Source organism: Gadus macrocephalus, chromosome 14 (assembly GCF_031168955.1).
Source record: "Gadus macrocephalus chromosome 14, ASM3116895v1".
Lineage (NCBI taxonomy): Eukaryota > Metazoa > Chordata > Actinopteri > Gadiformes > Gadidae > Gadus > Gadus macrocephalus.
The window spans coordinates 12751057-12764298 of record NC_082395.1 but is presented as its reverse complement, the minus strand read 5'-3'; the positions used below and the strand labels follow the sequence as shown (position 1 = coordinate 12764298).

The window sequence follows — 13242 nt, the reverse complement described above, 5'->3', positions numbered from 1 at the left end:
TCAACATCTATGCTATAATTAATTAAGACACAGTTACTTTGAGAAAGCTGTTAAAATGAAGGTGCACTTTTAGGAATTCATGAAATCTATATCCTTAATGCAAATAAAAGTTACTAGTTCTTTGTCAAGATACTTTTTGATGCATTTGGCGTCAATAAAGCCTTATTCAACTTGTACCATTCATTCTTGAAAGCCTGAATGCTTTGTAGTTCTTTAGCTTCTAGTTCTAGAAGGGAGCTTATTAGAGCTGTGTTGCTGTCCTCATACTGTATATCCCATCCTATAATTTTCATTTTAACAGAGAGGAACGTGATAGAAAGTACATCAAAATTGTGATCAAACAATCCATTAAAAGATCCTCATTTTCCTCTCAATTCAATATTTTTTGCATACATCACTAATTTCAGGAGTTTAAATTGAATTAAAATGAGTGCAGTCGCAGTGTTTTCGATAGATCTCTCTCTTCAGATCTCTCTCTTCTCTTCTGAATGCGACTAATTAATACAAAAGGCGGCACCACCATTGTCTAAGAGTGTGGAATAAATTAGCTGTCTCTCCAGTCAGTGAAAAGTGTAATGAAGTGAATAAAATATATGAAAGCGGCCTCTTTTGTTTTGCTACAGATGATGTGTTATTCTCTGAGCCGCAGAAAGGGTCACCTTTCTAAATCATATTAATTATTTACGCTAATTATGCAGACAGAGAGAACCACATCCGCTCATCAGCAGAACCAATGCCACAGAAAGGAGAGAAATAGAAAGAAAAGCACACATGCACACGCACACACACACACACACACACACACACACACACACACACACACACACACACACACACACACACACACACACACACACACACACACACACGGATGTGGCTGTTTCACAAAACCTTTACCAACTTAACTGTCAATTAACCTTAATCAGAAATGTACAAATAGGATTTTTTGTGTTTATTTGTTGGTTTGATTTCAAATAATTTGTAACATGGCATGCAATACGACACCTGATCAATATGCTTCAGGTGTTGTTACGTTAAAGAAATGAAAGTATTGTAGTAATTCTGCTCCAATTGCTGCGGACGGTCTGACCTTTGACCTGTCGATGTGCGCACATAATGCTTAACGTGCAAATTATATTCTCTGGTGAAAATATCTGGAATATCGATTGTATTTATTTTGTCGGGCTTCGTATATTATGGAAAACTATTGTTGTTATTATTATTATGAGCTAAAATTCAAAATAATAACTATTTTATGGATCCCAGGTGAGAAAGTTGATCATTTAGAATATAAATATATATTATTGCCTTTGTCTTTGTCATTGTTCTTTCTTTCCCTCTAAGGGGAATTAGACATGAGACTACATATTGTTATTATCTTATGTAAAGTGAATACAGCATTGTTTGTTTCTTGTATAAGGCTAACACATTGTATTGTTTGTTTCTTGTATAAGTCAAATACAGTATTGTTCGTTTCTAGGCCAACCCGCAATATGTGTGTTTGTGGTTCTCCATGAATGTCATTGTTCTGCCAAGGACAACAGAGACCATGACCTAGAAAAATAACCTGTTTGTTGCTGTCGACCAAAGACCCTGCCCCTCCGTAACACACTCTCACAAACATACACAAACATACATAAACACACACTTTTTCTCTTTTATTCCTAGGTCTTTTAGCACTAGCTTTTTGTCCTAGAAAAAACCTTGTTAGCTAAAATGCTAAAATTTCTCTGCTACAGAAATTTCACTATTTGTTTAAGAGGCTGATTAAGCTCATTTAGAGAAACTCTGTGTACAATTATTTTTGCTTGGAATGGTTTGGGTTGTAAATGGATGTACATTTATGATTATGTTGGCGAGATGTGTATTCTTGTTGCCGGAAGGCTTTCCTCTGAATTTGTGACCTTTCCACAAAATCATCTTGAATATTTGATGTAAACAATAAATAACTAATTGGAAGGATACAAACAAATATTCCTGAATGTAAACTAAAGCGTAAAATTGTAATGAAAATATTCCATTGCTGGCCAGGGGCTGTTGGGGGAGGTCCGTGCATGATAACTCAGTTGAAGATCTGCATGTAGTCCAAGGAGACTAGGAAGTAAAAGACTGATTCACCGTACAGCGTTCAACCTTGTAGTGTGTAGTCCAAGGAGCTGGTAGACTGATCCTTGTGATGCGTTCATACCAGTAGTCCAAGGAGACCAGGAGCTTGGAGACTGATCCTTGTGATGCGTTCATACCAGTAGTCCAAGGAGAAGAGGGGCTGGTAGACTGATCCTTGTGATGCGTTCATACCAATAGTCCAAGGGGACCAGGAGCTGGGAGACTGATCCTTGTGATGCACTGATCATTGTAGTTCAAAGCCTGTCAAATTTCCTCGTTAAAGGACTAGAGTTTTCAACCTCTAGTTGTTATCATCAGGGGTAATTGCTCAATGGAAAGTGTAGTATACTATGCATGCAAATCAGTTATTAAATTGCTTTTACTGTTATTTAGGGCTGAAAAGTGCATTGACATTTTGTATGCATTATCGGAGCCGACATTTTAAAATGCAAGGCAACTACTATTGGTAAGTTGAAAATAATAATCATAAATGAGATTAAACACTTCATCAGGTGCCCTGGCCAAGACAGGCAGCAGTAGCCTACAGTCACACATAGCATACACACAAAACATAAGAAAACTAAAATAACTAAAACAGTCCACAGGGGGGGGGGGGGGGGGGGGGGATGTCAATATCGCAAGACATTTGGGGAGGCTCAAGGAGTACAGTAATATTAAGTTTGAGCAACAAAGTGTAAAGACAGTTTGTGCGTAGTCTTGTGGTGGACTCTATAGACATAATTCACCATAATGTGTTAGTGACATGTTTTTCGTTGTGTTATAGGGACACTGTCTCTTTAAGATCACGTCACTTGTGTGATGATATGCCGATCGGCTCAATGTTTGAATTAAACAACATTAAGACAAAATGAACGACCTGCCGTTGCTTGTCGAGGTGAGAAATTGTCTCTTCCCTTATTTTATCACAATTTCTACAGTCTGCAGACAGAACGTCTTACCTCGGAGAGTTTGTCGACGGTGGAGCCGTTATGTTTAAAAACATAACGTCTTACCTGGGTGAGTGTTACTGCGGTGTGTGCGTGTGCGTGTGTGTTCTTACCTGCGCGTCTGTTGATGGCGGAGCCATTATGTTTAAAAACTTAACGGCCCCTATTTTAACGGTCTGAAACGCAAGTGCGAAGCGCCAAGCGCAAGTAGCTTTGGGGGCGGTGCTATGGCGATGTTGCTATTTTACCGGCGCATAAATGGCTCTTGCGCCCGGCGCGAATCTAAAAAGGGTTGGTCTGAAATAGCCTAATTACCCGTAGGTGTGGTTTGGGCGTAACGTGCAATAAACCAATGAGAGTGCCAGCTCCCATCCCCTTTAAGAGCCATGAGCGCATTTGAATCTGACGAGTTGATATTTTGACAGCGCGTTTGCAGTCTCTGATGAGACAGATGCATGAATTTCAAACTTCAAGTGGCTCAGTTTATGGCCAAATAATATGGGCTAATTCACACCTAACTCACTACTCGTGTTCCTAATAGGCATGTGTCCCCCGTTAATATACATTACCATGGACTGTATTATGCGTTCCGTGTTTAGTTTGCGTGTGTTTAACCAGATGGACGCACACACGGCGGAGCCGTTATGCTTAAAAACATTACGCTTTACCTGGGCGAGTGTCTATGCGTGTGCGCGTGCGTTCTTACCTGCGAGTGTGTCGATGGCAGAGCCGTTATGTTTAGAAACATTACGTCTTACATGGACGAGTGTGTCGCTGCCTTGTCTTGACGTGCGGTGTGCGCACGTGCGTGTGTGAGCGGCAGGCTGCTTGGCACATGCGCACCTGAGTAACTTGAGTAACTGGTGCGAACGGCCTGCTATTATAGTAGTAGGATTCGTCTCAATCATTCTCAATGTTAACTTTGTGGTGCTTTGCTGCACGTCCTCCCCTTTATCTCCCATACCTTAATAACTATCTTACTCTATGATAAAGCATAAAAATGAAAAATCATAGTGGAATCACTCAGCATTAAAGTATCAGTTAATGCCGCACCCAGAGTGTGTATCTTTCTGAAGAGATGCAGGTTTTATTCCACTGTAGAATCCCAAATATAATTACAAATATAAAGGAGATGTTAAGTCATTAGCAATTAACAGATAATTCGATCAAAGTCATTCCTAGCTGTGTAGCGCCCCATGCTTGTTTTCTATTCAAGCATGCAGTTCTTACCCTAGTTACACCGCTGAAGGTAATTATGGATTTGATGATGAGGGCCCCCTCGTCTACAGATATAGAACCTGCTCTCGTTAAGAGTGTCTAAAATGGCAGCTAGCCATTCATCCCGCATGAGCCGTTAGGCGCGGTGCGTCCTTGGCGGCCTTCAGAGGGTACGCTATGAAATATAGAGGCCCTGTGGGCTGCTGTTACTTAAGCAAATGTAGGCGTGGGCGCAGGTCACAGTGGCGTTAACAGGGAAAATAGAGTAGGGGACTGGGGAGTCTGCTGATGGTACAGAGCAAGAGAAGACCCGTCAGGGTGTGAAACAAAATAATATACACTGTGGTAACCCGGTGCTCGGTTGGGCCAGGTTCCACGGATGAACAACACTTTTTGCGTGCGGATACGCCGTTAAAGGCATTTATTGAGTACAACTTAAATACAATGAAGGAGACGCGGTCTCTAGGGCCTCCGTGGGCCTCTGGCCTCTAGCCTCCACAACACACACAGAGCAACGTAGGTTGTGGCGGGTCATTTGTCCATTGCATGTCACGGTACAAAATGTCAGGCAGGAAATACCTCTCTTTGAGTGTAGCTCTACAGAGAGAAACTTCCAGAACAAATCTTTCTATCATTTTTATTTCTGGTAAATGTGTTTGTGTGGATCTGTAATCGAGGCAGAAATGTCACATTGCTATTCACCACCGAGATTGAGGCCGCTAACTGCTCCATTGATTTTCTGGAAGTCTCCGTCAACGGCGACAGCCATCTGATAAACGGGTGGCTTTGGACAATCTGTGGCCTAGAACATGAAGGGACTATACAGACCTAGCACGCCCACAGAGCTTCAGATACATTTGTTTTGTGAAATGTTATTTAGGATTCACTGCTCTTACATCAATGAAAACTATTATTGTATTGTCTGTTTTATGAGTAGGTGATGTACGAGTAGTCGATCCTGGTGGTCTTGAAATCTAATTAATAATGCTCATTCTTTCTTCTCCCAGCGCTAGAAAGAAACTCTAGTGATGTATTAAAGTGACAAAGTGTTCCTGGGCAGAGGGACCTCTGAAGCTAACTGAGCTCTGTGCTGAAATGAGAGATTGATGATCGATGGCGTCACTAACCCACAAAGCCGAGACTTTTTACCATTCAATGGGAAGAACTGCAAATCCACTGTTTCAAGTACTTAGCAGGAATTAACAGGAATTACAGGAATTATAAACATAGTTTGATATTACCACATTAATTAAAGTTGTATGGTGTAAGATTGAGCCCCTCCTGATTAGTATGCAGGAGACTTTCCGAATTGTATAATCCTTACTAATAATAATAATAATATCTTTAATTTGTAGAGCACTTTACATTCAGAAATCTCAATGTGCTACAGAATTTGTTAAATCATATAATACCTAAACAGTAAAAGGGAAATTAGCAAAAGGCTTTTTTTAAAAAGATAAGTCTTAAGTTTTTTTTTAAAAAAACAGCGGGGCCTTCAGGTGGTCAGGGAGGGCGTTCCATAGTCTTCCATAGACTATGGCTACTAACAATGCCCAAGACGGTTGTGCAAGTGTGTGAGGCGTGTAGCGTAGCTTGGCTGGCTGTCATGAGGGGGAGGGGTTCTAGTAGTCAGTAGTACGATTCTTATTGGAAAAAAAATTACAATCGAATGTATCACTTATAGGTTGTGATTTTATTGCTAACATTGTTGAAATCACTATCAATCAGCTTTGACGACAGATATGTCCAGGTTATTTGAAACTACGAGCGAGTCTCACGTTTACACATTGCATCTTTAATACACTTTACAATTAGGTTATCCATTAATATTGCAATATTTAACATTTCAACTTACTCGTAGCAGTACAGAACCTCCCTCTCTGTTTAGAAGAACGTCCTAAGGCATGTCTGAAGGATGTTCAAGGGCATGTCTCGCCTTACAATCGACACCCCCTAAACCCCTTCCACTGACGCCGCCCACAGCCGAGCTCCGCTGAGTCAGTGCGCTCCCGTCACACGGTTGCATAGCTAGTCCCTCCGCTAAGTTGGAGGGGCTCAATCTTAAACACTGCAACAAAAAAAGTATGTCTGTTTGGAAGATTAAAAGTCGATTGCTGTGTTAGGTTGTCTCTAATGTTTTGGGCGAGTTTGTGTCCTGTCTGCATTTTAAATAAATAAGAATAAGATGAGTTTAGAACTCCATTCTTCCCTGAGGAAACATTCAACAACTCTCTCTTGACCTTCAATGTCTGAGATAGAAATACATTTTGTCTTGAAGCCCTCATAGCATCTTGTGAGCTCAAACAGTAGACAGGGTTATACTTCATGTCAACGACAAGCCTTAGGAAAACGACAAAGTTAACTTTGTCAAGTACACAAACTCAAAGTAAGAGATATGTAAATAGATTATATCAAAGACTGATATGGGTATATGTAAGTGGATATATGTACATATTTCTTATGTATGTTTTATTTGTATTTATTGATCGACCGATCAACCTCCATCGTGCTCAAGTTAACGTACCCATCCTCAATAAATCTATTGATCCCATCGAGAATTTTAGATAACTGCTATCGTTTTAAAACAGCTCTTTGTAAACTTTTGTTCTAAAAGGTAACTCAAAATTAAAATCAGCATACTAATCTTTTAATTTTGATTTATATGCCCTTCTCTCTGTACTCTCTCCAGTTATATTTTAGATTGTGCAGTAAAATAAAAGTCAGATTTAATGCTTTGATTGCTGCTCACGCAAAAGTGTCTGCTAAATGACTACACGTCAATTCCATTGATTATAATTCATATTATTATGCATTTCCCCCCAGAGTTTTTCCTGGAGCTTCTGAACAACACGGAGCGGTCGTTCAGCACCATGTTCCAGCGCACCTACGGCCTGTTCTACCAGCAGAACTCGGAGGTGTTCCAAGAGCTCTTCAGGGAGCTCAAACGCTACTACACGGGAGGCAACATCAACATGGACGAGATGTTCAACGACTTCTGGGCACGGCTTCTGGAGCGCATGTTCCAGATGCTGCACTCCGAGTACCGCTTCAGTGAGGACTACCTGGAGTGTCTGAACAAGTACAGTGAGCAGCTCCGGCCCTTTGGGGACACACCCATGAGGCTGAAGCCCCGCGTCACCAAGGCCCTCATCGCTGCGCGGACCTTCGTCCAGGGCCTCATGGTGGGCCGTGAGGTGGCCAGCCGGGTGACCAAGGTAAGGATCTTCTTTTCAGACCGTGTCCTATGTTCTAGCATTTGTCTAGTTTTGATTGCACAAGAGGGAGTTGTAGGCTGTTGAAACTGGAGGGGCTTGCTGGGAGCTCCACAAAGACAAGCGCTGCTTTGTCATTTTCATTAACCGATCACAAAGCGGATGCCTCATGGTCTCATGGTGTTTGATCGTCACTACATGTTGATGTGATTCAGGGGACACCTTTGATCCAATTGTCAAAGTCAAAGTGTTCTGTTACCAGATTTGCATTGTCAAAAATTTTGTACATTCAAATTCATTCATGATTAGGCATGAATTATTTTCCAAGCAGTGAGGATAAATGCAAACAAAGGCCTGTAGCAAAGGTTTGATCTAATATTAAATATAGCACAATACATTTAGAATGACGCTTTCGTCCAAAGCGAATTACTATATTGGTGCATTCAGCAGATGAGATATAACCTGAAAACATGTCGATTTCTTAGAATAATTTAAAATTGAAAGTTAACAGCATTAAAGTTACTGCTACTCACCATGGTCAGGTGACACCCGAGATTATCTATATATCCCAATATATTGAGTTAATGTAAATAGGTAATAAGCGCAGAACAAAAAGTGGGACGAGTAGTGCATTTGCCTGGCTTAAGGAAGCGTGACAAGGCAATATGAGTATGAACAGAAATGCGTTTTGGTATAACTGGTTGATAGGATATTTCCAGCACAGAAAAATTCATTGAACATAGTTTATTTTCAGCTGCACAGAAAGGGACCTTTTCTAAATGTGGATGGAAAATTATAACGGATGGAAATGTGCTGACTTTCTGGGGCATACTTTGTTGAATAGATAAATAATATGATTGGAAATAAGCTTGATGGGTGAAATAGTCGATTTCATATTCTGTCTCTCTCTGTTAGCGTTCATCTGCATTTCCATCCAAAATTTTTATTAATCTCTTTCTCTCGCTCTTTCTCTGTGTATATTTATACCTAAATAAAAGGTTCAATGTTTCATTATTTTTTTTGTATGGGCTTGTTTTGAACGCTTGAGGGCCCAGGAAGGATTTGCCTTTGATTGGCAGAACCTGTGCCTGTGTGTGTGTGTGTGTGTGTGTGTGTGTGTGTGTGTGTGTGTGTGTGTGTGTGTGTGTGTGTGTGTGTGTGTGTGTGTGTGTGTGTGTGCGTGTGTGCGTGCGTGCGTGTGTGTGTGTGTGTGCGTGTGTGCGTGTGTGTGTGTGTGTGTGTGTGTGTGTGTGTGTTCATGTGAATGTTCATGTGATTGTGCTTCAACACCTGTTGTCTTTGTGTAGGCGTGCATGCATGCATGTGTGCGTTTGTGTGTGTACGTGTATGTGTGTATTGGCTTGCATGCATGTGTGTGCATGTGCCGCTGCACGGTGAAAGTGCCCGGGTAGAGGAGGGCGTTTGAAGAGTGTTTTGGAGCGTTAGACCGAAGGTGCTTGATTCACGGCGAGGTTTCTGTTTACAATACGACTTCTCCGAGTAATCCGCCTACCGTGGGGACTTGAAGATGATTGTCTCTGAATGGATGTTGGAAGTTTCTCTAACCCTTCTGATACTTCTAGTTCCTAGTTTTTTTGTGGCGATTCATCAGGAGTTGTTGATAAGAAATGTTATGGATTAGAAATGTCATTTGAAAAGCTTTTCTGATTTCATATTGAATATGTTGTGTTACACATGAGATTATGGTTTATCCATCATAAACAGTTTGGAAAGGTTTTTTTCACCTCGAATAGCGGGGGAAGATAACACCAGACCCAAATATGTCAAGTTCCGCTCTGAGCTACAGAGAGCAATTTCTACATCAACTGTTTTGTTTTACAACGTACAGCTTTGATGTGTGATCTGAAATATACAAAGTGCCGTTTCCACGTTAACAAAACGAATGGCAGCCCACTCCCTGCTCTCTTCCTCTGCTGAAACCACACAGCAGTATGTCAGCTAGTAAAGTCAACTCAATTTGTATAGCCCTTTCTCACCATCACACTGACAAACAGCTTTACGTGCGCACATTTTTCACATTAGAGGACAGCCACTCTAACGCCCCTCACCCTGAACTCTGAAGCCCCGTGGGGAACACCACCCCTGGGCTTGTTATGCAGTATGCTGCCGTACGAATCCTCAAGAGAGATGGCCAGGACAGGACACACATGAACTCATTATAAAATATAAAAAGTGTTGAGATAAGAATAGTCAGAGTTTAAGGTGAAAACCTTTGCAAAAACACCAAGATTATGCAAGGTCTATTGTAGCACGTTTTTTATCGTGTTATTTAACAAATGTGTATCTTAACTGTTATTCCGTAAGAAGGAAGTTTGATCTTTCACCAGACAATCTTAATTTATAAATAATTAGTGATACATAATAAGTATGTTGGAATGCAAGTTAATAATGGAAATAACCTCAAGAATAATGTCTTGGTATTTAAATGTAATATGAAGAATGAACTCTATGTTTAAAAAATGTCTTTGACAAATTGAAAAGGTTAAACTGAACGTATAAGTAGAGAAATGGCCTGGCATTGCCTATAGACTGCTAGGCTATCCCATTACCTCCTTAATAAATGTTTTGTTCATCCAGTGCTGTCGGCTTATGCTCACCGTGAGAGCATACGTTTGAGAGCTTTAATGTTTTAGCATTAGAGGGTAAAAACCCATTGGTGAAAGGAATAGAAATACAGAGAATCTCTTACTATTAGGACTCCTAGAAGTGACCTGAACCCAACATGCTCAGATATAAAAAAAAAAATATATATACTACATTTGAAATATACAATTAGGAAATGTACACAAGAAGGAAATGGATATCATTGTGTATACTTGTATACTTAATTGCGATGCTTGCTTTAAGCACCGTTAAATGTTACTTTGGTCCCAATTACAGCAAAACAGTACAATTTGGGTCCCAGAGAGTGCTTCTGGAGACCTGCATCGTGAAAGCAGGCAGATGTGTAGAGAAAGGAGCCCTACGTTCCTCCAGCTCTGTGCCTCTGCAGCAGCGCCCATCACATTATCAGAGTTATCCCGTCGTCTTTTGCCATCTCATTCGGTGGCCCCAGGGCTCGCTAGCGTCACGGCCCTCTCTTTTCTTCCTCTTCTTCTGACGGATTGTTAAATGAGCCGTCCCAGCCGTGCGTGCCCAGGGCTGTTAAGCGATGGCCACTGTAGAACCAAGCCCTGAGCGACACCTGCTCATCAGTGATGAGGCGACGGCAGGACACCTCTGCGCTTGAAGCAGGGCTGACAGAGGGGAGAGGGTCGAGGGGGAGGCTGGAGTGGTGTTCGACGGTACGGACCCCCTCCACGTCTGTATCCACCCTCCACTGGCCCTTGACTTGCTGCACACTCCTCTTCCGAAGAAGAGAACTGCAGTCTCACCGTAAGCTACCAATAAACACGTTTTACTGTAACAATTTCCTAAAGATTTCACTCTGGGTGAAATACTTCTTATCCCCCTTATAGACCAGGCACGAAAGCGTTGCAGCGCTTAGCCTTGCATCGAGCCGTAAGGATACACTCTCTCTCTAAACAATGAGAGGTGTTACACTGAGTCTGTCTAATGTGCAGCAGACCGTGCATAGAGAGTTATTTCTAAGTGATGGACAGCCAAAATCCACAATTGACTCCTAATAATAGTGTTATCAAGGTCTATAGATTTCCTTCAATTCCTCCAAGCTGATTAAATGATGTACTCAATTGTGTATTACCCTGGATACGTAGCCATGCGGGGGACCAATGCCGTGCATTCCCATTACAGCAGCAGTCTAATCGAATGAAGTATTTCAGATTTAGGAGGAAGTACAAACTACGAAAAGACGTGAGGGGGCGACCAAACCCCAAAGTCCTCAGTATTTTCAAGACTAAGCTATTAGCTGACTTTGCGATGTATAGTTAATGCTTCTTGGTATTTTCCTGACAATATCTTTGCTAGGTGTGTCGTAGATTCACCCCTCTGTTTAATGTGGTGTTTAATGGTTTTTATGTTAATAGATCCCTTGTCCATTACTTCCGTCAAGATAGTGCATGGATTTCTACATGCTTGGTGTGTTTCATTTTGCTTATTGAATTAGGTGAACACATCTTGAACCTCTGTTGAACTAGATATGTTTTCTAACTTCTCAAAGTTGAAAGAATATATTAAACAAACAAAAATATATAACTACTTAGCTAAGAAGCAGGAGAGAGTGTCCTTCTGTGTCTACACTTTTCTGGCCTTATCTTAGTTTGCCCAGTCATCCTTTTAACAACTCCTTAGCTGCCAAATAACCCACTTGTAAATATGTCTTTTAATTCCGGAAGTCCTATTTAATATAATCCCTTTGCGGCTGGTTAGGACAGCAGAAGGCAGTGACCAGAGGAGCAGAACATAATTATTATTCAGAGACCGCCTCATACGAAGCGACATCCATAGAAAAGGATGGATCTCTGGCCATGAAATGGGATTGAGTCCTGACTGAGGTAGGCCGGTTCTCTGCTGGCTGGTTTGGGATTAAGCGCACAATCTCTCTGGATTACAGTTGGTGACGACCATGAAGCGAGTTTCTATCCCAAAGGCACTTTAGAACAAGCTCCCCACAACACATAAGACCTGCTCAGCCAATACTGCTGGGATTTCAGCTTTTGAGTGGGTTTAAAGTCCGGCATTTAAAGCACTTATCACTCATTGCATAAAAGGCTGTCCTGACACACGCATATCCATCCATTTAGTGGATAAATTGGGGGGGACAAGTAGAATTAATGCAGCCGGTGATTTGATAGATATTAGATTTTATTTCTCTTCCCTGCCGGAAAGCTTATTCTGTCACGTTGATCTCATTACACACACATTGCTTACCGCACGTTGTCAGGTAGTTAACATGAATGTCCCGGGCATGCTTTAATCCCCACTAAACATTTACCAGACGAAGGCGCTGTCGCCCGGCCCCAAGGCTAACGTGACACCTGAGAGGCATCTGAGTTCCCGTGTGTCTCAGGTTTCCCCGCATATTTGTGCTTCTCTCGCCACCGCCAGTCCTCCAGACCCTGTTCCCTGTTCGTGAGGCCAACGCTGTGACTGGGAACACGGTCGTTATCTCTCACCACATAGGAGCGATCAGGAGTAAGGAGATAGGAGAGATCGGAGATAAGAGAGCACAGCCGAGAGGCTGGCTTCTAATGTCAGAACAGCAATGATGTGGTGGAGAGGGGCGGAAAGACTGAAGAAGGTTAGAATATGAGTTAAAAAAACACCTTAAAATATAGCTTGGAATTAGAATAAGAATATCAAGGATCGGGTGTCAAATATACCAAAAAACGAACTATCTATAGGATCTTCTCTACGATTTTATGCATCAATAAGGTTTACTACAATATGCTATGCAATCCTAGATATTTTTTTCTATACTGCTATGCTATACTAAACCAGTATAGTATCATTTCTATCTCTCTTATAGGCTATAATTTGCTAGGCAGAGCATGAGACTGTTCTGAAAATAGTACAACAATACAAACTGGTATGTATTAAGTTGAGCAGTAAACCCATTCCTGTACTTTCCCTTATCACGCATCTGTGTGATTTTACTATGATGGTGATTTAACAGACCTTTTTTGAGGCGTGTTTAATAAACAGAGACAAACTACAATTAACATCAACTCTGTTGGTATTTGTCGGCTCTTGGGTCACGTTGTATTGAAGCTCACTCAAATAGATGTTAGACAAACAATAGGATAACCAAGTTCTGTCCTCCAGCTCTGAGGAGAGTC

General features: G+C 41.4%; 1 protein-coding gene and 1 long non-coding RNA gene across 5 annotated transcripts in view; one reads left to right on the top strand and one right to left on the bottom strand.

The window, feature by feature from the left end:
• Positions 1-13242, top strand: part of gpc6a (glypican 6a) — a 111355-nt gene that overhangs the window by 56281 nt on the left and 41832 nt on the right. For all 4 annotated transcript variants that reach the window (XM_060071191.1, XM_060071192.1, XM_060071189.1 and 1 more), the window contains one exon: positions 7095-7486. In XM_060071191.1, coding sequence (XP_059927174.1) covers positions 7095-7486 — 392 coding nt within the window. The remainder of the gene's footprint in view (positions 1-7094; positions 7487-13242) is intronic.
• The window catches only part of LOC132471865 (uncharacterized), a 102216-nt gene that overhangs the window by 83848 nt on the left and 5126 nt on the right, over positions 1-13242 (bottom strand). The window lies entirely within an intron of this gene.